This window comes from Myotis davidii, unplaced genomic scaffold, assembly GCF_000327345.1.
Source record: "Myotis davidii unplaced genomic scaffold, ASM32734v1 scaffold217, whole genome shotgun sequence".
NCBI classification, from domain to species: domain Eukaryota; kingdom Metazoa; phylum Chordata; class Mammalia; order Chiroptera; family Vespertilionidae; genus Myotis; species Myotis davidii.
Window position 1 is genome coordinate 4,993,396 of NW_006290034.1, and position 26,617 is coordinate 5,020,012.

The 26,617-nt window shown below is 47.1% G+C and overlaps 2 protein-coding genes across 5 annotated transcripts in view; both read right to left on the reverse strand.

Annotated features, from left to right (window-relative positions):
* Positions 1-4,963: 4,963 nt before the first annotated feature.
* Positions 4,964-15,172, reverse strand: MYBPHL (myosin binding protein H-like). Of its 4 annotated transcripts, XR_001513716.1 has the most exons (10): positions 14,814-15,172; positions 9,792-9,880; positions 9,078-9,273; positions 8,723-8,862; positions 8,420-8,615; positions 8,184-8,320; positions 6,987-7,173; positions 6,065-6,111; positions 5,591-5,629; positions 4,964-5,055 (listed from the first exon to the last, which is right to left on the reverse strand). XR_001513716.1 is itself a non-coding variant. In XM_015563415.1 (9 exons), the coding sequence occupies exons 1-8, from the start codon at positions 15,058-15,060 to the stop codon at positions 6,101-6,103; spliced, it is 1,203 nt and encodes a 400-aa protein (XP_015418901.1). In that variant the 5' UTR covers positions 15,061-15,172; the 3' UTR covers positions 4,964-5,055; positions 6,065-6,100. The 4 variants fall into 4 exon arrangements, 3 of the variants coding, with proteins under 3 accessions (XP_015418901.1, XP_006763032.2, XP_015418902.1); XM_015563415.1 differs by lacking the exon at positions 5,591-5,629; XM_006762969.2 differs by lacking the exon at positions 5,591-5,629 and having other exon boundaries at positions 8,420-8,579; positions 14,814-15,171.
* Positions 15,173-20,506: 5,334 nt separating this feature from the next.
* SORT1 (sortilin 1) overlaps positions 20,507-26,617 on the reverse strand; it is a 36,564-nt gene continuing 30,453 nt past the window's right edge. Inside the window, exons 14-18 of the mRNA XM_015563516.1 lie at positions 24,630-24,746; positions 23,998-24,106; positions 22,562-22,668; positions 22,168-22,291; positions 20,507-21,960 (exon numbers count right to left, since the gene is read on the reverse strand). Coding sequence (XP_015419002.1) covers positions 21,946-21,960; positions 22,168-22,291; positions 22,562-22,668; positions 23,998-24,106; positions 24,630-24,746 — 472 coding nt within the window. The 3' untranslated portion in view covers positions 20,507-21,945. The remainder of the gene's footprint in view (positions 21,961-22,167; positions 22,292-22,561; positions 22,669-23,997; positions 24,107-24,629; positions 24,747-26,617) is intronic.

Genomic DNA, 26,617 nt, shown 5'->3' on the forward strand with positions numbered 1-26,617 from the left:
GCAGGAGTGTGGGGTTTGCCCCTCGTCACCCCCTCTTTTCCGCCTCCTCCTCGTTTTGCTTGGCGGAGCGGGGGCTGCGGCTCCCGGGACCCGCGCGGTCACGTGACGCCCCTCGCGGCTGTGGGCCAAACGCTCCGCCTGCGCCGCTTTTGCCAGATTTCCTCAGGGGTGACCTTTCCTGGTTTCGGAAACACCCAAACATCTGTAATTTAGGTATGTTGAGGTTGTCTGAGGAGGACAGGCAGCTGCCACAGCTTTGAAGCAGGAACGTTCACAGAGCCTGAGGCAGCCAAGGTGTGAAGACAGCCCCGGCCAGGTGACAGTTAGGGAACAGTCACCCCGTGTGAACTACGGCGTGTGAACTACAGGGAGCGTGGTCCACGGTGTAACTATGTAAGGGGGCCGGGTGGGACTAGAGCCAGGGGTGGGCAAACTTTTTGACTCGAGGGCCACAATGGGTTCTTAAGCTGGACCGGAGGGCCGGAACAAAAGCATGGATGGAGTGTTTGTGTGAACTAATATAAATTCAAAGTAAACATCATTACATAAAAGGGTACGGTCTTTTTTTTTTTTTTCAGTTTTATTCATTTAAAACGGGCCGTAGTTTGCCCACGCTGGACTAGACTAACCCAGGAAGCTCACCTCATCTCTCTATATAAAAGCCTAAGTGGCCGGTCCATCAGTCGCTATGACATGCACTGACCCCCAGGGGTCAGAAGCTCACCGCAGGAGCTGCCCCCTGGTGGTCAGTGTCCTCCCACAGCGGGAGTGCCATTCAGCCAGAAGCCAGGCTCACAGCTGGCGAATGCTGCTGAGGCAGCAGAGCCTCTCCCGACTCCGCAACAGCGGCACCGAGCCCCGTGCTACCCAGCAGCTGGCTCAGACTCCTCCCTGGCTGCCTGCCGCTTGGCACACTGCTACATCCCCCAGGGGATGTCCGACTGCCGGTTTAGGCCCCATATATATATATATATATATATGAAAACTGGCAGTCAGACATCGCCCCAGATGGCGAGGGGGTGCAGGCCAGGCTGAGGGACCCTGCACAAATCCGTGCACTGGGCCTCTAGGAAGTTGTATAAATATCCAACCACCATGCTATACACCTGAAACTAATAATATTGAATGTCCATTGTAATTGAAAGCTAAAATAATTCAAAAAATAAAGTAAAAGTGATGGAAAAGAAAAAAGGGGGCGGGGCTTTCCGATAGGGAGAATTAGGTTCAAATTCTGCGCTGACTCCTTGGGTGTACATGGGAGGCAGGCTTGAGCCTATTTTTCTATTTGGCCCCTGGGTTTTCTGTGAAGGGAAGATCCTGACAGTGATATGATTCAGAACATAATTATGAATATCAGGTTTTACTCCGTGTGCCTAGGAGCTTTTGAGGGGGTTTGGAACTTTCTCCCTCTAAACTCAAGGCTGTGTTCATAAACCCCTGAAGCCGCCTTATTAGGGGTTTTCTCTCTGTTGTTTCCAGATGTCGCCTGGGAATAGACGGGGCCACAAGTCAACAGCTTCTCAGAAATGTTCTCAAGATTTTTGTCCTAAAAGTGGCCAAAGAGCTTTCCTGTAAACCAGGGGTGGGGAACCTTTTTTACGACCAAGGGCCAGTTGATATTTATAACATCATTCCCGGGCCATGCAAAAGTATCCACTTAAAAATTAGCCTGGTGTATTTGGTCAAACATTTAATTAACTCACCCTTAATGCCTTGGCAGGGCCAGACCAAATGATTTCAGGGGCCTTATGCTGGGCCGCGGGCCAGCCGTCTCCCCCCACCCCCCCGCCCCTCCCCTGCAAAGAGCCTGAACTTGAGTCTCCAGCACTTGTGGCCATCATTTGGGCCATTTGTGGGCTATTTTTTTTTGTATGCTTCCTGGTTTTCAGTGCTACAGTTGAGATGGTGAGGTTTGCAGGAATGAGATGTTGCCGTTAAAAAAATGCCACAGGGAGCAAAGGAACCTTGGAATTTAATGGCGTGACCAGGGAAAGGGTGGGGAGGCTCAGAACCTGCAAGCTTAGGTGAGGAAGACCTGAGAGAGGAGGATGGCTTCTTCTCCCCAGGTTTGTGGGTGAATGTGGGATTTTAGTTGCTTGTAGGATTCAGGTTCTATGGAGGTGGGGAAGCCAGAGCCAGATGCCTCCCTCTCTCCATGGCAATGTAGAGATTTGGGGGAAAGAAGCTGTTAACTGTACTTTTTTCTTCCTCTAGGAACAGCCTGAGTGGGGAAACGCTGCACTTACTTCTTCACCCACCTTCAGGTAAGCGGGGGAAGCAGTTTTAGCAAATTGGAAGTTAGTGTCTCCTAAGGAAACTCATCTTCAATTTTTTATTGCCGAATGATGATTTTGAAAGCTCTCCCTGGGGCATGCCTGCCTTTCCCTCCCCCCATGCGTTAGTTACCATTACCTTCCTCACTCCCAAGCTCCAAGTGCCCTTCCTTTATCTCTATAACTTGTTTCCTCAGCCCATTTCTTCTAGGAGTTACTTTTTCTAGCTCTGTGATTTTACAAATAAATGTTCTCTTATTGAAAACAAAACAAAAACAATGGAACTACTTTCTCTTTGAAATGACAACAAAGTCAGAAAAACAGATTTTAGGTACAATCGTCATTAAGCTACTAATCTGGGAACTATTTGTCTCCCTCAACCCCAAATGGTATATACATATGAACAGGTGGATAAATAATAAATAAGTGAATTAGTGAAGAAATTACACCCCCTTCCAGGCACATGGTAGGTCTTCATTCAGAAGGCACTCCACAGTGTTGAATGCATAAATGAAGAAATTAAGGGTTCCATTCCAGTTCTCCTTGAATGCAGAAAGAGTAACTATGACTGCAGGTCTTATTCAGTGTGCAGATTTTATTTCTTCATCATGAAGGTTAAGAATGTATGAACTTTAAGGCATGGCCCTTGAGCATTTTAACAAACAGCAGAGGCATGGGGCTGTGGGCTAAGGCTGATCCTGAGGGCATCATTGCTGCGCATTCACTCCTTCCTGACCTAGGCCCTGCTTGGTTGGAGCTCCCCCTTGGCCATTGTGTACATGACTGGTTGGCTCTGGTCTCTGCCCCTCACCCCCAACAGTCTCAGCAGGGATTACGTGCATTAGACCCTACAAATGATCTCTGTGACTGTTTTCTCAGTTTTCTCAAGGATGATACATAAGCAGTCATATTCTAGATACATAGGAAGAAGTTAATTTATAATAGACCATGGATGCCTTGGGGCATTAGCACTTAATTCCCATAGAACTTCAGTTGAGAGAGGCTGGAATAGATACTTTGCCTCAACTTAAAATAGACCTTCGATCTGAACAGAAAAGCCTTTCACACTCTTCTCAGCAATACATCTCCTTCCTCCTCAAAACCTTGCCTAATATTTACTAGGTCCTGGAAATCTTTTCTTTCTTAAGCCCGTACCTGCTACAGCGAGGATCACTGAGTGAAAGAGGTGAAGGAAATAGGGAAGGCCCCAGCTCAAACACACCTGGTTCAAATGCTAGCTCTGCTACTACCACCTGCATACTTGGGACAACTTATGAGCTTCAGTTTACTCATCTATTAAATGAATATTAAAGAGACAAAGCTTTTAGTTCCATGACTGCTGCATAGAAGGCTATTTGTGTTATATATACAGTGGGGCAAACGTAGATTTACAGTTGTTCATATGGAAAAGAATACAATAATAACAATACAAGAATAAACTGTTTTGCATACTCACAACTATAAAGCTACTTTTGCCCCACCCTATTACTGTATGTAACAAACCACCCCAATATTCAGTGGCTTGAAAAGAAGCAGCCATGTATCTGCTCATGATTTAATTTGGGCAGGACTTTGCAGGGACAACTAGTCTCTACTCCACAAGAAGTAGACTGGGCTTGACTATGGCTGAAGGGTCTAAGAGTCTTGGTGTCTAGAGCCTTGGCACTGTCTGTCAGCTAGGGTTTGGTTGTCCTGTATGTGGCCTCTAATAATTCAGTAATCTACCCTGAAATTCTTTACATGGGAGCCAACTTGGAAAAACAAACAGAAACTACTAGACTCCTTAAGGTCTAGAACTGTTCCAGCATCATTTCCGCTGCATTCTTTTAGTCAGAGCAGGTTGCATAGTCAGCCCAGATTCAGAGGAAGAGAAATAGATGCCAACTCTTATTTTAGAAAAAGAGAGAGGAAGGGAAGTAGGGAGGGAGAGAGGAAGGTGAGAGTGAAGGAGGTCGGGGGGGTGGTGGGGAGAGAAGAGAGAGAGAGAAAGAAACAGAGAAACTTCGATTTGTTGTTGAAAGAGGAGTCTGTTCCACTTACTCATGCATTCATTGGTTGATTCTTGTATGTATCTTGACTGGGGATCGAACCCACAACCTTGGCATTGGGATGATGCTCTAACCAACTGAGCTACCCAACCAGGGCAATGCTAACTCTTGATCACCATGCCCAACCTAGGATGGGAGGAATTGTTGCTGTCTTTTGCAGATTCCATCACAGAATGCCTTTAATATGTTATTTGTTATAAGAATAAAAACAAATGTAAGCAAGAACACCTCACCTTAATTCTTTCCCTGGGCTTAATAAGAATATGCTGCAATTTCTTCAGTGTCTTCAAGCCCTCAAGTCTTCGTGCTCTGTCTCTAATTAGCTAGGTATGTATTTATGTATCCTGCTGTCTGGATGTGCCTCCTGTTGTTATCCAACTTTTACTGGGAAGCCCAGAGAGAAAGAGGCAAGTTACCTTCGGCATCTCTTTCAGCACCTGGTACCGTATAGAGTTGAACTCAGTTCTGTCATACACTGTCTAGGGACAAGGACAGTATTAGAAACCTCTGTGGAAGAGAAAGTGGCTATCGGAGGAGAAAGAAGAATCTGAGGTTTTCTGAAATTGCAAATAGTCTGGCTAAAGAATTCCAACTTTCTAAATGGTTTTCCCACATGGAAAGGCACAAACAGATGGACACTTATGCACTGAGGAGCCTCCCATTTATTTAGATCAGTCCAAACCAGATGCTGTACCGAAGCTCCTTAAGAACACAGTCTTGCACAGTCAGGCTTCCTGGAGGCACAGAAAAGAGAGAGTTTGTTATGGCCATAACAGCCAGCTGCCAGAGCACATACAGGGTGGTATGAATTCTCTGCTTACCCTGCCTCATTGCTGGGCACTGGCTGGGCGAGAGGTAAAAGGACAGCTAACACTAAGAAGACTAACATTAACCCAGCACAATACTGATGCAGAGAGGGAACTGAGGGACGGCAAGAGAACTGTCTTTGCAAGCCAACTGGCAGAGAGTTCTTCTGAGAAGTTTGTACTTTAATGCATCCCTTAGGGTTTTCATTTGCTATTTATCACTGATAAGCTCCTGGGATTGAATTCATTCTCAGTTTTTATCAGCCAGGAGCTGCAAGTAGGAGGAGACATTGGGAACCCGTTCTCTTTAATTCTCTCATGAGCTTCTCTTTCATCTCACTCATCAGTTTGTACACAACATTTCTACTGTGAATGATTTAGAATCTGAAGGCGCTATCCAATCCTAAACAATGATCTGAGTTGCCATTTGCTTATAGTGTGCTGCTTTGAACCACATACCCACATTTTCAATTATCCTCTTGCAGGAGAAGGAATCCATAAACTTCAAAGTAAAAAAAAAACAGGCACTGGATCTGTTTTCACCATGCTAATGATACTGAAGTAGGAACAGTCGACAAGAGCAGCTTCCTTCTCCTTTCCCTTGCTGCCACCATGTGGTGGTGGTGACCCTTGCCCATCCTCTCCTCCTGGTTATTCCTTTAACATTTTTTCCTACAGCATCTGCCCACCTCCCTCCCACAGATCCCCCTGACAATTAGGCAGATGCTATCACTCTTCTTCAGAGGAGCGTAAATTCCTATCATGAACTTGAGTACTAGAGATAGATAGAGCATGTGGCAAAAGTAGATTTCATCTATGATAAATTTCCTCCATGGGAGTGATAGGATTGAAAGGCTCAGGAATTTACATCTGCCCATGTCTCAACAACACTAGCCATAAACATGGAACATTCAGACACCTGTTTCTCTCTCCTTACCTTCCGCAAGGGTTGTCCATGGCCTCTTCGGGAGCCTCAAAGAGGAGCTGCAAGAATTCAGATATTCCCCAATGTTAATATCTCAGAAATCTCTGGGAAACCTTTCAGAGTCCTAGGAAGGGGTATGCTTCTCAGTTTTTTTGGGAGAGCCCATGGTGCTAATGAGTAGTCTATGCATAGAGAAGAATAGTATATGTAATTCATTCTACACACAAAGAGTGCCTGCTGTGTGTCAGAAACTGGGCTCAATGCTGGGGCGTGGGGGGAGGGGCGGGGGCGGGGAGACAAAGGCAGATAAAATTGTCCACCCTCATAGTGCTTATAGTTTAATGGGGAAACAGATCAGTAAATTGATAATTATAAAAACAAAGTGCTAAATGCAATGATGGAGATCTGAACAAGGTGACAGTAAATGAATGAATGAATGAATACTTTAAAAGAGGTAGAGAGATGTGCAATATTTTCTTTTAACAAACCAGCGGGCAGAGTTCTCTGGTTTGTTTAAAAGCCCAATAAACAGCTGCAGCTTTCTTGGACTGAATCAGAAGATTGTATTTTGCGCGTGCTTGCGTGCGTGTGTGTGTGTGTGTGTGTATGAGTATGTGTGTGTTTAAAGTGATCTGGGTGAGGACCAGGAAACTTGGGCTCTTTCCACTATAGAGCCAACTCCTTATTTAACCAACATTGGAAATCTTGAGTAATCATTCACCTCCCTGTACGTTAAGTTTCTCTTTTGCAAAATTGAAATAGCAACTCTTCCTATGTTGTAGAATTATATACATCCTGATGTTGACTTTAATGAAAGGGCCTGAAGGGGGAAACAAATTAAGCCCTTTTCCATCTAGGCTGTGTCTCTGCCCCAACTTTTTCACCCATGGAGAAAAGACATGACTTCACCCTAAGGCATGAGTTCTGCGCTTACTCGTCACATCCACCCGACAGTCCACGGACGCCTCCCCCAGGGGGTTAACCGCCTTGCAAGTGTAGATGCCCCCATCAAAAGGACCAGGCTTGCGGATCTCCAGTGAGCAGATTCCCAAATGAGTGAGGGCTCTGTACTTGGGGTTGCCTTGGATATCCATGTTGTTCTTCAGCCAGACAATCTTTGGCTAGAAGATAAGGATGAGGGGGCATCAAGCGGTGGTAAGAACCAGTTGTTCTTTCTGTGCTCAGTCTCTGAGACACTTTGCCTTCAAGGTTTGGGGACACACCAGCCAGAGGAGCAGGAGCGGTAGGGTGCTTTAGGAACAGATGATACAGGGATCTAGAAGAGATAATGGCCTCTGGGTAGCTCCCCATCCCTTATATTAGGGAAGGGTTCCCCGTCTGGGATCCTCAACAACCTCCACGCTCCTCCTCTTGGTTGAAAGAGCACCTGAAACCTTGCCTTGTTCATCAAGTATTCCTGACTAAAGGAAAAGTGATGACTTCTGTCCTGTCCTGCTCACACAGCCCCTTATGGGTCAGAAGAAGTGGGTGTCGGATTTGCCTCTTTTTTGTATATACATTGTTGAATCGTTCATATTCTTTCCCACTGTCGGCTTGGGAGTTACTCCTGTCCCTCTGGTTAGAAAGTAGTTTCTAGAGTGGACTTATTGGTATTTTCTTTCTGAAATGTTATGGCCACATAGTCTGACCCAGGACTAGTACACAAAAGGTACTCGGTAAAGGTTTTTATGCCATGTGTGGAGTGGGTAGGTTGCAAATAGACAGGGAACCTTGCTCAGAGTTGTGGCCAAAGGCTCAATTTTAGGCAGCTCGCATGTGCGTGGCCCTGGTCAGATGAAATGCGGTGGGGGAGTAAGGAGAAACCAATGGCATTCCATCACCCCTGCCAGAGAGACAGACAACTTTGGAGCTCATTCCCAATTGCCAGCAGGTCAGAAAGTGATGTCTTCAGACATGAGGAGCAAACACTAAAAGGAATACTGGGAATATTCTCCATGTTGGCCTGTCTTGGACTCCAAGTGCCCTGACTGTTCCTACAGGACCTGTTATGGAAGAGGCAGATGATGGTGATGGGAACAAACGTTCTGGTTGGCACGCTTTTTGACATAGCTAAGGTTAGAGCAGGCGCGGAAGCAGCATGGCACAGCCGCCCATAGAACTCCCCACTCACCTTGGGAGAGGCACGGACGCAGCAGAAGAGCTGGGTGTCGTAGCCGGTGACTGTAGTGCAGTTCACCAGAGGTTGGGTGAACTTTGGAGCTTCAGAGAAATCTCGCTGGGCAAACCCCTTAGTCTTGTAAACAGTAACTGAGGTGACCAAGAAAGGCCCTGATGTAGTGCCTGTGATCTCCATCCTCCTTCAAGTCTTTTTCCTTCACTTCCCAGCTCAGGGTCTTCGCACCTTACCTGCTTTTTGGATGTGGGCAAGGTCGGCAGTGATGGGGGCCGTCTCGCTGAGCCCACACTGGTTCTCAGCAAAGACTCGAAATGCATAGGAATTGCCGATGATGAGGTTGGAGACTGTGAAGCTGGTGCGGTGGTAACGCTCTAGCACTGTGAACCACAGCTTTGGGGTCCCAAGAAGATGCCATGAATGAGACACCTGTTTCGTGAACTCAGTCCACTTTAGCCCACCATGTGGAGCTATCAGAGCCCCGTTCCAGAATGTGCTATGCTTCCTTCCCTTCCCCCCACCCCGCTGGGCCTCACCCCAGATTTTGTGTCAGCCTTCTGCACCGTGTATCCCAGGAGTGCCGCATTGCCTGTGTCTTGGGGAGGTGTCCACTCCAGGGTAGCATTGGAGTCCCAGACGTCCACCAACTTGATACTCTGTGGAGGGCCTGGCCTCTCTGAAAGGGCCAAGCATGGCACAGGGCAGGGTACAACTCACGTGCGTGGAAATGGCTTCAGGAGTGCCCCTTCTCCTGCTCAGCTGCTCCTCCCTCCATCCACTTCTGTGTCCCACACTCAGCGTGTGGGAGCCACCCTGGATTCCCCAGCTCTCTGTGATGCCTGGAGAGGGACCCCCGGAGGACCACCCCATCTCGTGCTCTCCCCACCGTACCGATCACCAAGATGTCAATGGTGGCAGTGGCCTCTAGCCCGCCCAGCTGCACACTGAGCTGGTAGCGACCTGAGTCAGCACGTTGGGCTTCTCGGATGAAGAGGATGGAGTCCTGTTCCCCATTCCGCACACTCACACGACTGGCATCCAAGGCACAGCTGTTATGTGTCCAGGTGGCTCGAGGTTTGGGTTTGCCCTGAGAAATAGGGATAAGGCTGTGAGCAGCCCCAAGGGGCCTGTTGACCCTCCCCCCAGTTCCACATGGTGACTTGATTTGCAGCTACAGATTCCTTAAGTTAGAGATTGGTGGACTCTCCCAGGAGACTTCTGTCTTTCAGCAACAGCCTAAGGATCATGGGAAAAGGGGTGGCCTTGAGTCTCCCACCCTCTGTGAGTTTAGGTCACGGACATGCAGGGCAGCTGGGACTAACAATAGCTGCCCAAACTCCCGAGAGCCCTCCCAGCTGAGAGCTCCCAGACCTCTGCAGACCGAGGGACACGCATTAGCCTTACCTCATCACATGGGGCCCAACCCATCCCTCCCTCAGCAGTGCAGATGGAAGGCCCATTTGGCTCTAACTTCTGGTGACATGGCGCCCTTCATTCAAGACCAGGACAACTGCCCCACTGCTAGTAGGACTCTTGGTATGTTTCCAAATCAAACCTTGTCCTGGTCCCAGCCAAGGTCCCAGTGTGGGGCTGGGGTCTGATCACCTGGAACGGAATTCGTAGGTTCACAGTGTCTCCAACCTTTCGGATGTAGGTCTGCCTCAGCGCCCGAGGTAACCAGATCTTAGGTTGCTCTGAGTGATGGAAAGGGAGAGAATGGGGTGGTGAGCTTCCTATGGTGGGAAGAGTGGTGCTCAGAGGGAGTGGGTACTGCCTTCAGCTGTGCTCCATGGGCAGGTAACCCAGGCTTAGCAAATTAAGCTCTCTCGTAGGGAATGGGAAGGTTGCTCCTATCATCTTGCTGGGGTGCAGGGACAAACAACTGGCTGAAGGACCCTCTAGGGAGCGTCAGCCTTGGCAGCAAGAGCACTGGAGTGGGAACCTGATGCTTCTGTTAATTTATAACCAGCGACTCCTGACTTTCCATCAACTAAGATTTCTTTTTTCTGTTTGTGCACAGACAAGTCCAGTCTGTGTGGTTTGTCTTTCCACCCGTTTGCTACATTTATCCTTAACAACACTCCTTTTGTCAAGGCCACGTTCAATGTTAATTCTGACCTCCAAGTGTCAGCTCTGTCCCCTAGTTTGGTGCCAGACCCAAGGAGAAAGCTTTCCCTTCCAGCACCCTAGACCCACTCAGACAGCACTGATGTCATTGCAGAGGTTGCTGGCGTCTGGGTGCCCTCCTCTGCGTGGCTGCCCTGCTCAGTGCCTGCACAGTGTTCTTCCAGTTTGTGGAGGATCACTTTGTACAAACAATCTGGGACATACTAGATCCACTGCTTACTTACCCTTGACCCCCCAGTGAGAAGAAAGATTGGATCATGTTTATTGGCTTCCAGGATGAAGACAGGAGATGCTCAGAAAGTGCTGAGTGTGACGTTTGGAAAAGGCCCAGGTATAATTTCTCTCCTTGGCCTCAGGCTGCCTTGACTGAGAAAATGCAAACATCCCACCTGGGTTCCCTTGGTGTCAGCTAAGACAGACACCATTTTCCAGCCTTTTGGGGGCTCCTGTCTCCTCCTTTCTCAGGCACATATAACCCCTGCTGCTGTTCGCTTAAATGGAATGTGACTGCCTCGGTTTCCACCAACTTCCCAGCCTCCCCTAACGATTCATTCCTAGCAGTTCACTCCTGCCCCACCCCCAGCACAATTGCTTGATAGTGGATTCCAAATTTTTGATAACATCCACTTCTCTGTAAATACATTCCTAAGCATTCACCCCAATGCACATTTACCTATAAATTGAACTGTTTAAATATATATATATGCATTATATACTGCAACATTTTGAATGATGAAATTTAAAATAAAATAGTGGTTCTGCTTTGTTCTTTCTACCCCTCAATTTTTAGATCGTTGTCTAGAGACCGACAATTTCACTCCCACAGTTACGATCTCAAGATCATCTGGCCTTTGTAAGTGAACATAACCACAGACATTCAGTGCACACTGTCCCTTTTATTTACCTAGTTTCCTTTTCTGCTGTGTGCCTTATGTTTTCACTTGGGTTGTGCTGTCTTAGACTGCACTTCACTCCTGCAGGAATGAAGGGGTTCAGGCCCTCCAGTGCTCTGAGCGCCCGTCCTCCCTGGGCCGCCCAGTCTGCTAGCCTCAGTAGGAATAGGACAGCCGCAGAGCCCAGGCAGCTGAATGACCCTGCTCTGCTTGCTCTCTGTTTGACTTTGACTTTGGGAGGGGGCGGGGCATGAAGAACAGAAGAAGTGTTTGTGCGATGTGTTGCTCTCCTGGGGCCATCTTGGCAAGCCACCAAGGCGTTGAGAACAGGCGGATATGACTTAAGGGTTTTCTGAAAAAAGAGGGCAGCAATTGAAAAGGAGGGTCAAAACCTCATCTTGTTGGGCTTGGTTCCCCACTGTTGGGTGGGGAAGTCACCCTTTACACTTGCTGGGGAGGGGTGGAGGGGAGCCTCCAGAATATCTGTGTCATGAAGGGCCTAGCTGAGCACCCAGCACAAGGAGCAGACTGGAAGGAAAGGGCTTGGAGAAGGAAACAGTTTTGCTGAGAGTATCATGTCTAGTTGGGAAGTTGTGCTGGACCGGGACTCCTGCTTCCCCATCTGAGCATGGCAAACCTGTCCACACTTCTGTCCTCCAGCATCCACCTGAGACCAGGCACCAAAGCCAAGGCTCTGACTGTGATCTTGCCCCTGGAGGGAGGTGGCAAATAAGGGACACCCTCAAGAATTGAAAAGGTTGAGGCGAGAAAAGAAGCCCAAGCTGGCATGCCTAGAAGATGTGCTTGCTGAGCTCTGCTCTGCTCAGACTTCAGGGAGGAAACAGGCTTCTGTAGATGGGTGTGTGCTTATGTATCTGTTTCCACGTGGTGTTCCTTTTGCTTCTTAGAAAAATACCTTGCTAAGTGTTAGCATAGTTTCACCTGAACTACAGAAAAACATGAAAGAAATGGATTGATGTAGCACATAAGCTAAGAGAGGGAGGGGAATTAGGAGGAGGAGGAGCAGAATGGCCCTGAGATCCAGAGGGGATCCCAACAGGGGCAGAGAGAGAAGAGAGGCTGTCAGCTAGGATGGGGGTCTTCTCCTCCCCAGAGGTCTCCTGTGAAGTTCTTTGTTTATAAGTGAGACTCCCTGACACAATGATGAGTAGATAGGGGACAAACTGAAGTTACTAGACTGCTCCAACTGAGGTTCCGTAGGCGAGGGTGTGGCTTTCAGCAGGCTCCCAGGCCCCCATTGGAGGGCAAAGGAAGGTTTGAGGCTAAAGCAGCTGACAAAGTGTGGGAGGTGGCAGAGAGTGTTTGACAGCTCCAGGTGCCTGGGCAGCAAGCAGCAGGCACTTCCCCAGCTCAACCCGGCCTTCTTGTCTGCCCTGCAAACGAGCAATCTGACCCTTTGCTGAGAATGTTAATAGGGGGGCTTATTTGGGGCATCTCTCTTCACACCTCCATAGCCCAGTGAGGTGTGAATTGTACTGACCTTGAGGAAACCTGGCTTTCTCCTCCTCTGATGCCAGGAGGGATGTGAACCAAAGACTAGAGCCCGAAAACATGGCTCTGAGCTGTGTCTCCCTTAGTGCTGTATTTCTCTCAGATGGGACGATATCTAATTCCTTCTTAGAAATTAGTAGTGAAGATCACCTAAAGTCCAAAAATCTGACTCTTCTTGATTAGAAAATTCCTCCTAGTTCACCCTAATTTCATTCCACTGAAGTTTATGCCCATTTCCTTATTCTTTGCTCATGGAAAGTTTGTTCATATCCTCTCATAATTCCCTTTCACATGGTTAAAAGACTTTTTCTCCAGCAGTTCCCTAAGGGCTGTATAGTCCAGATTGATGTTATGAATTATGGCCTGGAGAGGGAAGAAACAAGATGGACACATTTGCAGAGTGAAGGTGGGGTGTGCATGTGTGTGTGCATGTGTGTGTGTCATCAGTGAATGGTTACCAGAACATAGCGAATGCACAAGATGAATTGTGGCTTTGAAACATAACCAGAGATTTCCAGGGATCCCAAAAGTACCAGCATTTCTTAGAGAAACATTAGCAGATGCTTAGAATGTGGCCTTGGACTTATCAGAAACCTCTCTGGAGGAGTGTGATGGGAAAGGCATATGTGACCTCAGGAACACCTTGTGAAGGACAAGAATGTCTTCTCCTTGAAGAGCATGAAACTAAGGTCAGAAAAAAATAAAAGGACATAGACATAGACAACACTTCTCTGAGAAGACTTATTGCCCTTCCTTGAGGTAGTCTTCCCCTCTGCTGGTGCCTTTTGCCCTGGCTCACTGTCCTTCTCCCCAGCGCTGCTCCAGTCAGGATTCCTGGTGATTTCCACAGCCATCCTTCCAACCTCTGCCGGGCCTTACACCATGCCTGCTACTCCTCCAGGAATGTAGTCCTCCCCTGCTTCACCCTTGTTCCTTGGTCATTGTCTAGATCAGTAACTGCAGCCCCTCTATAATCTGAATTACAGCATCCCATTCTCTCATCCCCACCTCTATGACAGAGATGGCCAATTGCCCACCCAGATTTACATGATCTCTTCCACAGTATCATGATCTCTGAGAAGGGGCGGCCCCCTTGCCAGTGATATGTGAGTAAAATTGATGAGAATCACTCCTGAACCAAGGCTTTTAAGAAATTAGTTCTCGCCCTGGCCGGTTTGGCTCAGTGGATAGAGCGTCGGCCTGCGGACTGGAGGGTCCCGGGTTCGATTCCCGCCAAGGGCGTGTGCCTTGGTTGCGGGTACATCCCCAGTGGGAGGTGTACAAGAGGCAGCTGATCGATGTTTCTAATTCTCTATCCCTCTCTCTTCCTCTCTGTGAAAAATCAATAAAATATATTAAAAAAAAAAAAAGAAATTAGTTCTCTATTTCTCCTTCCACCTCTGGTCAGCTCAGCTAGACCCAGATAAGCAGCACGGAGCTGTCGGCAGTGGGGGTGGGAACCAGGGACTGGAAGGGGCACCCACCACCTCCTAGCTCAAAAATGCCTCTTTGCCAAGAGGCTCAGGGAGACCACCATGGAGAAGAAGCCACATGCTTCTCCCAGTAGGGCTCTGCTCCATGGGGCTCAAATTCTGAGAGGTGGGGTTTCCCATGGGAGCTAGTGGGGGTGTTGGGGTAGGCCCTGGATTCATGGCACTGCCCAGGGAGAGGCAGAGTGTCATGGACTATTCACTACTTAGTCTTCCAATCACAATAGCTTTTCATTTCCCTCTTTTAATCTAGACAGCCACGATCTCACCCTCATTCCCTTTCTGACTGGCATTAGTATAGTAGGTCCTCCTAGTCCCTGTGATAGACATTTTTTAAAGGTAAAAGTATAAACAGTATTAGTCATTGTAAAGTGCCACAAACACCATTTACCGAATTCTCAGCTAAAAAAGCAAACACCCAGCAGAGATACAGGAATAGCAAGAAAGAGTCCACCAAGGAAGGGGGTGGGGGGCTCCAACCAATGCTCCTCCATCCTAAGTCCCCATCCCATGAAGTCGTCAGCTCTGCATAAAGCTAAGGCGGTGCCATCAGGGAGTCGGAATATCCTCCCATCTCCCACCACCCTCCCTAACCCCACGGTCACCTTCTAGAGGGGCCAGGAGCTGAGGAATAGGGCCGCTGGCCCCCTGTCGAGGTGAAGTCTGGGGTTCTTCCGCATCTGCTGGGCTGGCTTCTTTCACCTTCAGCATGGGTCCTGAGGCCCCCTCCGGTGCCGTGACTGCCTCCATGCTGGGCCACCCAAGGCTGGGCTCCAGCGGCAGATTTTCACTGTTGGTGCTGAGAGAGGGGCCGAGCACCTGCTCTTCAGCCTCTCCCGGGGTCCCTGGCATGGGCTTATGTAATTGGGCTGGCTTCTCCCCACCCCGCTACTCCCAGAAGAAGGGCTGAAGCAGGGCTGGGGCAAGAAAGGGGGATCAGACAGCAGCCCAGAATAGCCACAGGAGGAGGGCCGAGGTGGCCCTGTTATCTTGGGAGTGAGATGACACCCCTCACGCAGCACCAGGGAGGGAGGAGAGAGCTTGAGCTTCAAATAGCTCCCCCTTCTCCCCCACGCAAAGACCATCCAGACAGGGCTTCTGGCTCCTGTGGGGTTGGGTGACATCTTGATTCCTGACCTCCAGCTCATCCGACATGGTGTTCAGGTCCAAAGAAAGGGGCCCCAGAATTAGCTGAGTGACAGGCACACCTTTAACTCCTCTCTCTCTACTCCCATATTCAATGAGTTGTAAATTTTTAACTTGACCTTTTGTTGTTGACACTCTCCTGAAGATATTTTTTCCATTGATTTTTAGAGAGAGTGGAAGTGGGGAGGGAGGGAGGGAGACAAAAACATTGATGTGGAGAGACACATCTATTGATTGCCTCCCACACATGCCCCAACGGGTGGGAGCGCAAACCTCCAACCCAGGTGTGTGTCCTTGACCAGGAATTGAACCTACCACCCTTCAGGGTGGCTTCAGGGGCACAGGCCAAGGCTCTAACCATTCAGCAACACCGGCCAGGGCTTGTCAACTTGACCTTCAAGGGTATGTCCCCATTCTCTCCCCCTCTCCCTAGTGACAGTGGAAGGTAGTCTGCACTCTAGAGCCAGACTACCAGGGCTCATGTTGGCCCATCACCAACTAGTTGTGTGACTTGTGACACATCAGTCTTAGTTGTGTTTCCTCATCTGAAAAATAGAGATGATAGTAACCATAGGGTTGCTGTGAGGATTAAGAGAGACAATCTGTGTAAAGTGCTTAGCAGAGTATAGCTGACTAAGTGCTCGATAAATATGAGCTATTTTTAGGTCAGGGCACTTGCCCCTTTGAAAGCTTCCTGGCCTAGGAGATAAAGTACAAAGAAAGTGAGAGGCAGCAGGGGGAGGAGGAGAGCCAGGGGCATAAGGTCAGAAGACTTGAGTGTGACTTTTGGCTATACCGCTCACTCATTAGCTAGGTGACTCTGAGCCAATCACTGCCTCTGAACGACAGGTCTTTGGTCTGTGAAACAAGGATAATGAGGCTAGGGTTGAGTTGAGGATAAAGTGATAAAAATGTAGGGAAGTGGCCAACCCACAGTAGGTGTCAAGTTACTTACATACTGAAGGTCCTATATGATTTCCAGTTTACCAAACCATCGTTCTACATGTGCGTACTCCATCCAAATGATCTGGTTTCCTGTTGTGCTCTTTATCCCCAGAAGCCAGTCTGTGTATCTCCTTGGTATATATATCTCTATTTCTATATAGACTATATTTTTAGAGGTTTAGGTTCACAGCAAAGTTGAATGGAAATATGGAGTTCCCATATACCCCTCCTCACTAGGCCCTTATTTTTTTTTAAGGAAAAGTGAGTGTGGTTGAATGAATAGGCTCCTTACTCATGGTTACCTTTTAGCTCTCAATTTGGGGGCAGAGTCAGTAGGATCCCAATAGTCTGTGTTAGTCTTGGGATGTGGGACAGAAGCCCTCTTTGTGACTTATATAGGGGCTCAGGACCAGGACACACTGTACACATACTTTGGGGTGCAGGAACCTGTTCATCAGGTTCAAGGGAGGGAGGGAGGGCGGGGTCAGCATGAACCTCTCCTAAAAGAAATATTTTGGATGAGAGGAAAGGGCAACTCTTTGAAAGGCCTTAAATGAAATGGATCAGGAAGGACTGTGAATAAGAGCAGCAAGAGAAATGTAAGAGGAGCAAATGGAAAGATACCAAAGTTAAACTTCAGTGTTGTCATTTGTCAAACCTGCTATAAGGAACATATAATTCAGGAGAGTAATTGTTTGTTGCTGTGTCCAGAGGAAAAGTAAAGCAGTTGAAACCTGAGAAGGGGGCAGGGTGGGTCAGTTAGACTTTCTGGGGGAAAGAACAAAAAGCTGGCCCTACAAATACCCATGGGAAGTAGATCTTTATGAGCATAAAGAGGAAGAAAAAAAGTAAGTAGTTTCCCCCATAAATTATCTTAATACCTTTCATGCCATAAATGCACAGTCCTGGCACTCTAATTGGCTTGTGTGCTGGTTTGGTTTGATTGCCGAAGCAAGAAACTGGAAAAGCTATCATAGTAACAAATTGTAGTTTAGTCATTTCAGTAGGTCAGGTAACAAAGTCCCAGTCTGTTTTATTTCTAACCCAAATATTGCAAATATACAGAAAATTACCAGTACAAAGTTAAACACATCCAAATTTATTTACACAATGCTAAAGAAAGTTGAGTTTTGTTTCCATTTTCTGGGATTTTATTATGGGGTCTGGCTTTGTTGTGTAAATGACATGGGTTGTTGAGACTTGATTATCCCACCTCACATGCAATTTTCTGTTCCAAGGGAACAGAAGACTGGTTTGTTTTTAGCGCACATGCAGTAATGATCTTAATAACTGCTTTACACTTTAGTAGGAAGGCAGCTGTCCCCTAGTTTGGGGAAGAGGCAAAGATACAGAACAAGAGGGACCACATGCTCAGAAAGGGAGCAAGAGACAAGAGGGGTTTGAACAACAGGCACATGGGGACCCTGAGCATTTCTGTGCACGAGGATGAGGAGGAGGATGAGGAGGAGGGTACGGCTAAACCCTCTTCCCTAGATGTCCAACACAGGAGGTGGGTGACCACAAACGGAGGGCATGCGGAAGAGAACTGCAGTAGAGATCTGGGACACATCAATAAATCATTAGCATGTACACTATACAGTTTATACATGTATATATGTACATATATATAAAGGTACAGATTAGTTTGTTATTTTCTATAAACAAGAACGCTTAAGAATGCACTGGTGTGAAAAAATGCATACAGCAAGTTGAAGATAATTTCAAATTCATGTTCCAATTCTTGTTATAATGTGATGTAACCAGGAAATCAACATGCTGCTGCGATTTCAATCACCCTCCATGAGGGTAAGGCCTGGGCTCTTCTGGGCAGGATGGTGCTCCCAGAGCCGCCTGAGCTGGGCAAACGGTGGCAGATGGGACAGAAAGCCTGGCACCTGCTGAGTGCCAGGGCTGAAAGTCTGGCCCCTCCCGTCACTCCATCATGTGGCAAATCTGAAACTTTGGTTCTGTTCAAAGGACATTCAGTCCATGCTTATTTTCCTGCTTGAGAGAAGGTAGTAGCAAAGTTGAAAGCTGAATCTCTTCCTATTTGAGCAATTCCAAGTCCCCAGGCTTCAAGTGGGGCGAGGGGGCTGTACCGACAATTAGCAGGGTGAGCTCTGAGCCCATGCACACAGGGGCAGGGCGCTTAGAGCCCTCCTAAAAGGGAAGAGAGAATCTCTACCTGGATGATGTGCCTGGAAAATAAAGAACTGGGGTGGCAGGTGCCCTGCCACTTGAGGTGGGTCTGGACAAGCCAACACCTTTCTGTATCCCTGGTATCATGACAAAGGCCTTGGGAGAACCAGCAGGAGCTGGAGGTGGCCAGCAAATTACTAGTCTGTCAGGGTGAGAAGCCAGCTTGGGCATGTAGAGGCCCAGAGCCAGACCTGGCAGGTTCTATGTAATAACTAACCTATTGAATCTCCCGAGCCCAACCTAGAACAGCCACACACTCTAAACGCTTTATTCTTCTACGTGTATTTCCATCCAAATGACAGCCTAGGTGTATGCATCCCTGGTCTCTGGTCTCACTGAAAACCAAAAGCCCCCTCAGGTCTAAGATACCTCTCCACAGAGCAGGAAAGATGGCAAGTTCTCCACCTGCATTTAAGAGCTCAGACCCACTTTGGATGGTCTGATATGTCCAATCTCTCTTATGATGATAAATTTTATTGCTGAAGCCACTAGAAATAATAATCTCTTCTGCTATAATCAAGCCCGGAACTTTCTACAATGATATGCTATACTTTACTTTCAAAGATAATGCTCCTAACCCAACATCAGTAGGACAAATTAGAGATCTTTTTTTCTTAGATGCAATCATGGATTTAGGCTGTTTTGCTCATTGGCTGAGGACATATACTTGTGAGTGAGCAGGCTGATGTAGAACACTAGCTGATAAAGGGAATACACCAGGCTTGTTAGCAGTCCTCAAACCAACTGAGCCAGCTAGGCAGCCAGGGATGGGAAATGAGGAGAATGGAAGTGACTCACAGTGGAGAGTTTATTCCTGCACTCTTGAACAGTGACCCTAAATGAGGTGAGAAGCAGTTTCTAAACACACTATCAAAACTATCATTGTTTTTAGCCAGGAAAAACAGGAGAATAGAATTTTTATCAAGGTGGCAAAAGGGCACTAAACACTGCTCTGAAAGAAATGCCACCGATTCCTGCCCCACAGAACAGCCAGTCTGCAAGGAAGGAGCCTGTTCAGGGAGGCAGCACCTGCACACAAAATGTTCCAGAGTTCATGTTCCAGCCCACACTGCTCGTGATATACAGGGGCAATTTAATCCATTTTTGTACCTCAGCTCTCTCTCCTAAAAATGGGAAATACAACCCTATCTTTTCTTTATTTCACAAGAATGTTGAGGTTCAAATGACACATTGCAAGTGAAGCTGCTCTGAAAACTACCAATTTCTACAGAAATCCCAGGTATCATTATAAGCAAAGAGCCCTACTCTTATATGCTTAGAGAAGAATATTAACTTTCCTATAAATTAAAGCTGATTAGCGAATCACTGTATCTCAGCACGTCTACCCCAGGGAGTATATGCTAGGGGAAAAGGTGTAGGTGAAATAGATCTTTTCTGGACATCAAATTCACTTTGGGCAGGCCCAGCTCAGTGGTTGAGCATCGCCCCATGATCCAGGAGGTCAGAGTTTGATTCCTTGTCAGAGCACTTGCCAAGGTTGTGGGCTTGATCCTCAGTAAGGGGCATGCAGGAGGAAGCTGATCAATTATTCTCTCATATTGATGTTTCCATTCCTCTCTCCATCTCCCTTCCTCTCTCTGCAATCAATTTTAAAAAACACGTTAAAAAATTCACTTTGGGCAGGAGGTGAGGATGTGTGGGACAAAGGCTGACACTCTATCCTTTGTGAACTGGTTTATCTTTGGAATTATTTTTATTTAAAAACCTGCAAAATTAATGAGCTTTTCCTAAAAGATGAGTGCTCTCTGGCTCTAACAAATATTAATTTTCTTCACAAAAACTGTTCTCCCTAACATTATTTTCTAACTGAAGCTCATTGACTCATTTAATTTTATGCAGTTTCCAAGTCTCTACAATTCTCTGTCCACTCCCTCCCCCACTTTCCCTGCTGCTGTTATTCCATTCTGGTGAGGAGAGAACTTTAGCCATCTGCTCACACATTCTGACAAAAGTTAATTTGGCACATTTACTTTTTATGGGCTTTCTGGCCATAAAATGAACTAGCAGCAAAATGGCAGTTACCAGAGAATGTCCCAATCTTACTTATTAGGAGAAACCGTGACCAGCACAGCAGGTACGCCAAGACCAAAAGCATACTATACTATATTCCTGTATAGCAAATATTCAAGCCATATTAAAATTAATTATTGCAGCTTTCCATGACTAGATGGCCACCCAAAAATCCACCTCACTACATTCTATAATTGACTGAATTTGAAATAAATGTCAAATGGAAAACTCCCTTAAATTTAAAATATGAACTTAATGTATCACACAAAACCTCATCTTACACTGGAAGCGTTTTCAGTTGGTTCAGCCAAAAGGTTCATGCCAATAAATTACTTGGCAAATCTGGGGAGAAGGGGCAAGGAAGAGAGCTGGCAATAAAATTCTGATTTAAAAAATAAAGCCTATAAATCTGAAAACATGTCTAGTCCTGGCTCCACGTACAAGCCACCTAAGAGGAAACATATAAGCAGCCAACTGAATGATTCACCACTGAGCCAACACAGCAGGCAGCAGGGCACGAGGAAGCCCATGTTCCGTCCTCAGGCGCTGCACTGCCTGAGCAGACACCCCGGGCAAGCCCTGCGCCCTGTCCTTGAGCAGGTCTGCAGGCACACACAGCATGGCTTGAAAGATCTCAGAGGAAGGAAGGATTTCTCCTTTCATAGTGCTCTATCTAGTCAGTTCCCTGCTGCGCCCTTCTTCCTGCCCCTAGTTAAAAATATTGCCCTTTAAGTTCTCCTGATTTAGTGTCTTGGAAGCACATGGTTAAGTTAGTCACCAAAGGGCAATTAACAAGGGTATTGCCTAATTAAGCAGGAAAAAGAAAAATCACTGATCTATGGTCCCTGGAAAAAATAAAAAGGGAGGATCTGGTGGCAGCGTTCTCGGAGGAGGGCTGTCCCCAGAGGCAGAAAGGCTGCCCAGTCATGCCAGTCACCAGCGCCTCCGTCTTCATCTCTGCAGCTGCTTTGTGTCACCAGCAGAGCCTAGGGACCGCACCGGCTACTTGTGAGGGTTGATGCTGGAGTTGGCAGGTGCCCTGGGGCAGGCGCCATGCAAAACATGCAGGAGTACAGTTAGTGAAATGTTCCCTTCAAATTCCATTTCATTTCCCGTAAAAAACAAAAACAAACCCCAAAGAGCCCATACTTTGCAAAAAGACAACTTGAAATCAGAGGTTAAAGATTTAAAAATGTCTCCCCCTCTTCTCAGAGCCAATTGTGAGTGTTTAGGGTTTTGCCCCCACCGCCCCCTGCATGTCTTCAGTAGAGGTCCTTCTGGCTCTGACGGAAGCAGCAGGAACAGAGCTGGATCCCTCGCAATGGGAGATTTATTTCCCCAAGTCGGAGCCACAGGGAGTGTAAGAGGTACTGTGTTTCCATCATCCAAGTGCGGTCCCAGCTCCTTTGAAGTGAGCTATTCCAGGAGGTCCTGAAAGACATAAATTATATTGTTTAACAGATTAAAATATTCCTATTTTGAAAACAATTACCTCGTTTCTGGCTGACCGAGTCATAGTCATTAAGTTTCTGCTTCTAGCTTATACCCTCATTTGTCTCAGTCACATCTTGATCATGCACAGAAAAGAATCACTCTTTTTTTTAACTTCTGGATCACCCTCAAGAAGAAATGGCTCACCTCATCTGAGTCATCATGATAACCACTTTTATTGGTGTGGGAGGCTGTGTCCAAAGCATCCACACCGTCCACACCATTAGCCTCTGCATGCTGCTGCAGCACGGAGTACCGATGCACCAGGAACCTGCGAATACAACCCTTCATGAATCCCCATGTGCTGAGGAGGGTGTGTTTATTATAGCACCAGCTTTTCCGAGTTTTATACTCTCAGAGAAGGAGTCACACATACAGGAAGCAGACCCATAGTTGGCTTACGGAAAATACAAGATCTCAGAGGACTTGGGCCTGGCGTTTCAGAATGTCACTTCTTTTGCTAAGGTCAGACTCAACCATGTGCCCTTGGCTGACTTCTGGTTTGATGGCAGTACCTTTGATTGACTTCCATGTTCCTTACCTTCCCCCACAGACGTATTTCTTCACAATGAGCACTCCTGCTACAACTGTGACTAGCATCAATCCCACGGTGGCCAGGATAATTGGAACAGAATTTGACTTGGAATTCTTGATAAATGAAAACACACACAAAAAAAATTCAGGCATGAATATTCTAGGACTGAATTCAAAGATGCTGCTGATTCCCCTCATTTCCCTGAGTGATCTACAGTCTTTAGGCACTTCATGATACTAGTCTTCAACCCCCACGTGAACCATCTCGGGAGGATGAACCAGGAGAATCACACCTGGCAGAGGGTCACCAGAACTTCGACTACCTTGAAGCTGCCAGAATGGTGCAGTCTCAGTGGTGTCAATGTCAGAGTTACACTGGAAGCCTTGGCAACTTCCTAGATCAAATGGTAATGTGACTGTTTTCTACCATCACTGTCTATAAGTCAGAGCTTTTAAGGGTGGAGCCAGAAAGGGAGATGACGGTAACAGTGGGCTAACAGGGCCATCAGCTGGAAAGAAGTTGTGCGAATGCTATATCACATATATCTTTTTTTATTTAATTTTTGGTATTTTTTTTTTTTTACAAATAAGCCTTCTCATATCATTGTGACCTGCTTGCTTCTGGGTGGGGAAATAGGGAGTGTGTGTTTTCATTGTATCCAAGAGGAGGCTGAGCTGGATTCTGGGACAAGTTGTGTCCCTGTGGGCGGGAGTCCTGTGCAATCACACCCACAAACACTCTGAGGACAGCCACCAGGAGTGCAGGGTGGGGCGTAGAGGAGGACCCTGCCCCTTGACAAGTACACACACGCACGCATTCTTCTTCCACTGCCTTCTTCACCTTGCCCCTTGTCAGGCCCTCATCCCTCAGAGGTTAGAGAAGAGGGGACTGCAGGTTGTCCCTCTCTCATTTTATAGATTAGGAAACCGGGACCCGCAGTTTACTGCCCCAAGTCACACTGCTGGTGTAGTGTTTCTTTATCGGGGTTTCTTCTTTACCCACCCCCCAATTCCAGCAGATAGTTCAGTACCACAGATCTGTAGTCAGCCCCATAATCTGCTTCTATATCAAAACCAGCCCGTTATTACCACTGTTCAGTTTTTCATTGTGAGCATACCTGGCATGACCTGGCACAGAGATCCACCCTACCTATGGCCCAGTGCTCTTCTCTTTCACACGTGCAAAGTCCAGCCCTTTACAGCCAAACTTCTTGAGTCTTTTTCCCAAAGGACCCTGAGCCTCAGAATGTCCTCAACTCTATGCTTCTAAAACTGGAACCACTCAATGAAATACAGTACTATTTTTTCTCAACAAAAAACTTCAGTAGATGAGCTTATTGGGTTATATGACCCATCCTTCACCCTGACAGTTTCCTGTGCGAAGGGAAGCCTGACAGATCACGGAACCCCACTTGTACCTAATCCACATCTACCTGGACATACCTGCTTTTCTGGACTCAGAAAGTTGCTTGTGCATTTCTTTTTCAAGTCTTTGACCTCTCGAACTGGATTCACTCCACCTTGGCATTTGTCTCCTGGAATTTTCCGGTATCTGAAAGGCAGAGAAAGTTTGTTAACAGAATACAAGGATACATTACTAAATTCTTGCCTATTTCCTAAAAACAAGATCTGAAAAGCTCCTCATCCTTACACCATCTTTCAGGCCTGGGGGGAGATCCACAGGGATGTGTTGGGGATATTTTGTGTGTTTTCAGGCCTGGCTGCAGGGACATGCCTGCCTTTCTGCCTTAAGAGACTGTGCCAAAGGTCTGTGATCCAGGAGAGCACATTAACACCCCATTCGAAAATAGGAGGGGGAGGGAGCCAATGAGGCTCCGTCTAAATTAACAGAAATTAATTCAATCCTTAGTCACACTAGTGCCAGTAGCCACAGGGCTGGTGGCTACTATACCAGACACAGGAGATGACAGAACATTTCCATCATCCCAGAAAGTTCTATTAGACAGTGTTTCCTAGAGCACCCTAAAGCCCTGCACAGATCTCTGTGTGGAGAAAAGCAGCTTTTCGCTCCAAACAAGGGTACTCATTTGTCACAAAGGAGAATGCCATCTCACCCATTTGTGGTCAGGTGCTCCTCTCTGCCATACAGACAAAACTCTAGGTCGTGGCCCTTCAGCTCTGGCTGTTCCACACACTTGGAGTCATTTTCTGGACGGAAGTAGCCAAAATCACTGCAAGAGTCCACAAATAAAGTATCTTTTAAATTTGCTGAAAGACAGTAACTGACTAGCAATGAAGGTTTTTGTGGGTCAGTGGATGGTTAATATTCCAGTCTTGGGTTGCCAGAAAGTAGCTCAGGAAGGCCTGTGGCATCTATAAAGAAGGTCCATTTAGAAAAACACATGGAGAGGGCTTCATTGGGGAAAACAGTTATGGATCGGGTGAGTGACCAGGAAGGGTGTGCTGGAAGATAGGACATGAGGGGAAGGCCTGGTGGACTTAGGACTAGTAGCTGGGAGCACTGAGGCTGGGAGTCCTGCACAGATCGCTCAGGCTCTGGGAAGGGAAGGCCTGTAATCTGCATGGGGTGGGGACTAAGACAGAGAAATAGTGGCAACAGCCACAGAACTAAACTTAGTAATTCTTTTATTTACCTCCAAATAACTCATTATGTTATTTGGAGGTATACTATGGGATATTTGCAAACCTTTTCTGCCTTCTCCACTTCCGACCCTCTTAGCTTCTTAGATGGTCCTTACTGCCAATATGAATGCCCTGCCCTGCCCTCCATTCTATGCCAACTCTCCATAGCACCCCCCATCTCCTCTCCGAGCTGAACCCTGCATGAGCACCCTTGGCCCATCCTTCCCACTGCCCTGGGGCCTAGCTTCACTGACAGTGTGGGAGGCACCATCAGTCCCACTCATGGGACTTCCTAACCCATAAATACAGGTGTCTTACAGGGTTCTAGAACTCATTCTCTTATTTTGTATCTGCTCTCCCTTTGTAAGCTTAACTATTTGTTGCAACAAAAGCTTCCAGGTTTTACCTCTCTTGAGCTCTAAACCTCCAGTTCCAAATACCTGCTGGACATTCACCAATTAAATTATCTGCCAGAAGAACTGCAAATAAAGGAAATGTTCCAAATACATCCCTTTCTCTGTTTTCTCCTTCACACCAGCCTTGCCTATCATTTCCTTAGGTTTGTCCATGACACTACCTTCCGTCCCCCATCTGGCCCCTAGTCACTTTTTTCATCGTCACTACTGTGGCTTCCCCTCATGACGTATCTTCCAGCACACCCTTCCTGCTCACCCATCAGGCTCTAATGACCTGCTTCTTCCCAGATGCACAGGGTCAAATTCTACCGCTTGTCAGGGCTCAGCTCAAATGCCACCTCCTCAGCAAAGCCTCTGACCCACCTCCTTCAGCACTAGCTGTAATAGTGTCACTCTCCCTAAATCCCTGGGGCATTTGCCACCTTCTGTTTCACAACATGATTATGTGCACCTTACCCAGAGAGTTCGCAACAAACCTTCTATTTCCACTTTGCACTGCCCTTGCACAGCAAGTATTTAGTGACTATTTGGGGAATATAAAGCTGCTGCTAGTACTTCAAGATTTTTCTGACAAATATTTCGGGGAGAGGGTGGGGAGAACAAAGGATGTTGAGGACACCACTCCTCCAAGAGCAGGGGAAAACTTCTGGGAAAGTTTTTAGGAATTCAAGATTTCAGGGAGAGTACCCTTCCCACTCGCACATGCACATTTCCCCAGCACAGCGTGGGCTTCGGGTCTCCACTGCAGGTTCATGTCCCAGCTCTGCCACTGCCCGGATGAGCGACTGGGCAAGTCAGTCCTAATCTCTCTGTACTTTCTGTTACTTCTTCCCTCTGTGAAAGGGAAAGGACAACAATGCCCTCTCACAGGCTGCTGAGATTAGATATAAATTGCTCAGGACAGTGCCAGTCCAGTCAGTGCTCAAAATGCAGCTGCTGTCATTACAGCTACACGATGATCAAATATAATATGCTCTCCAGGAGCCTAGAGTTTGGTGCTGGAGGCAAACCTATACACAATGATTAAAACATGGCAAAACAGG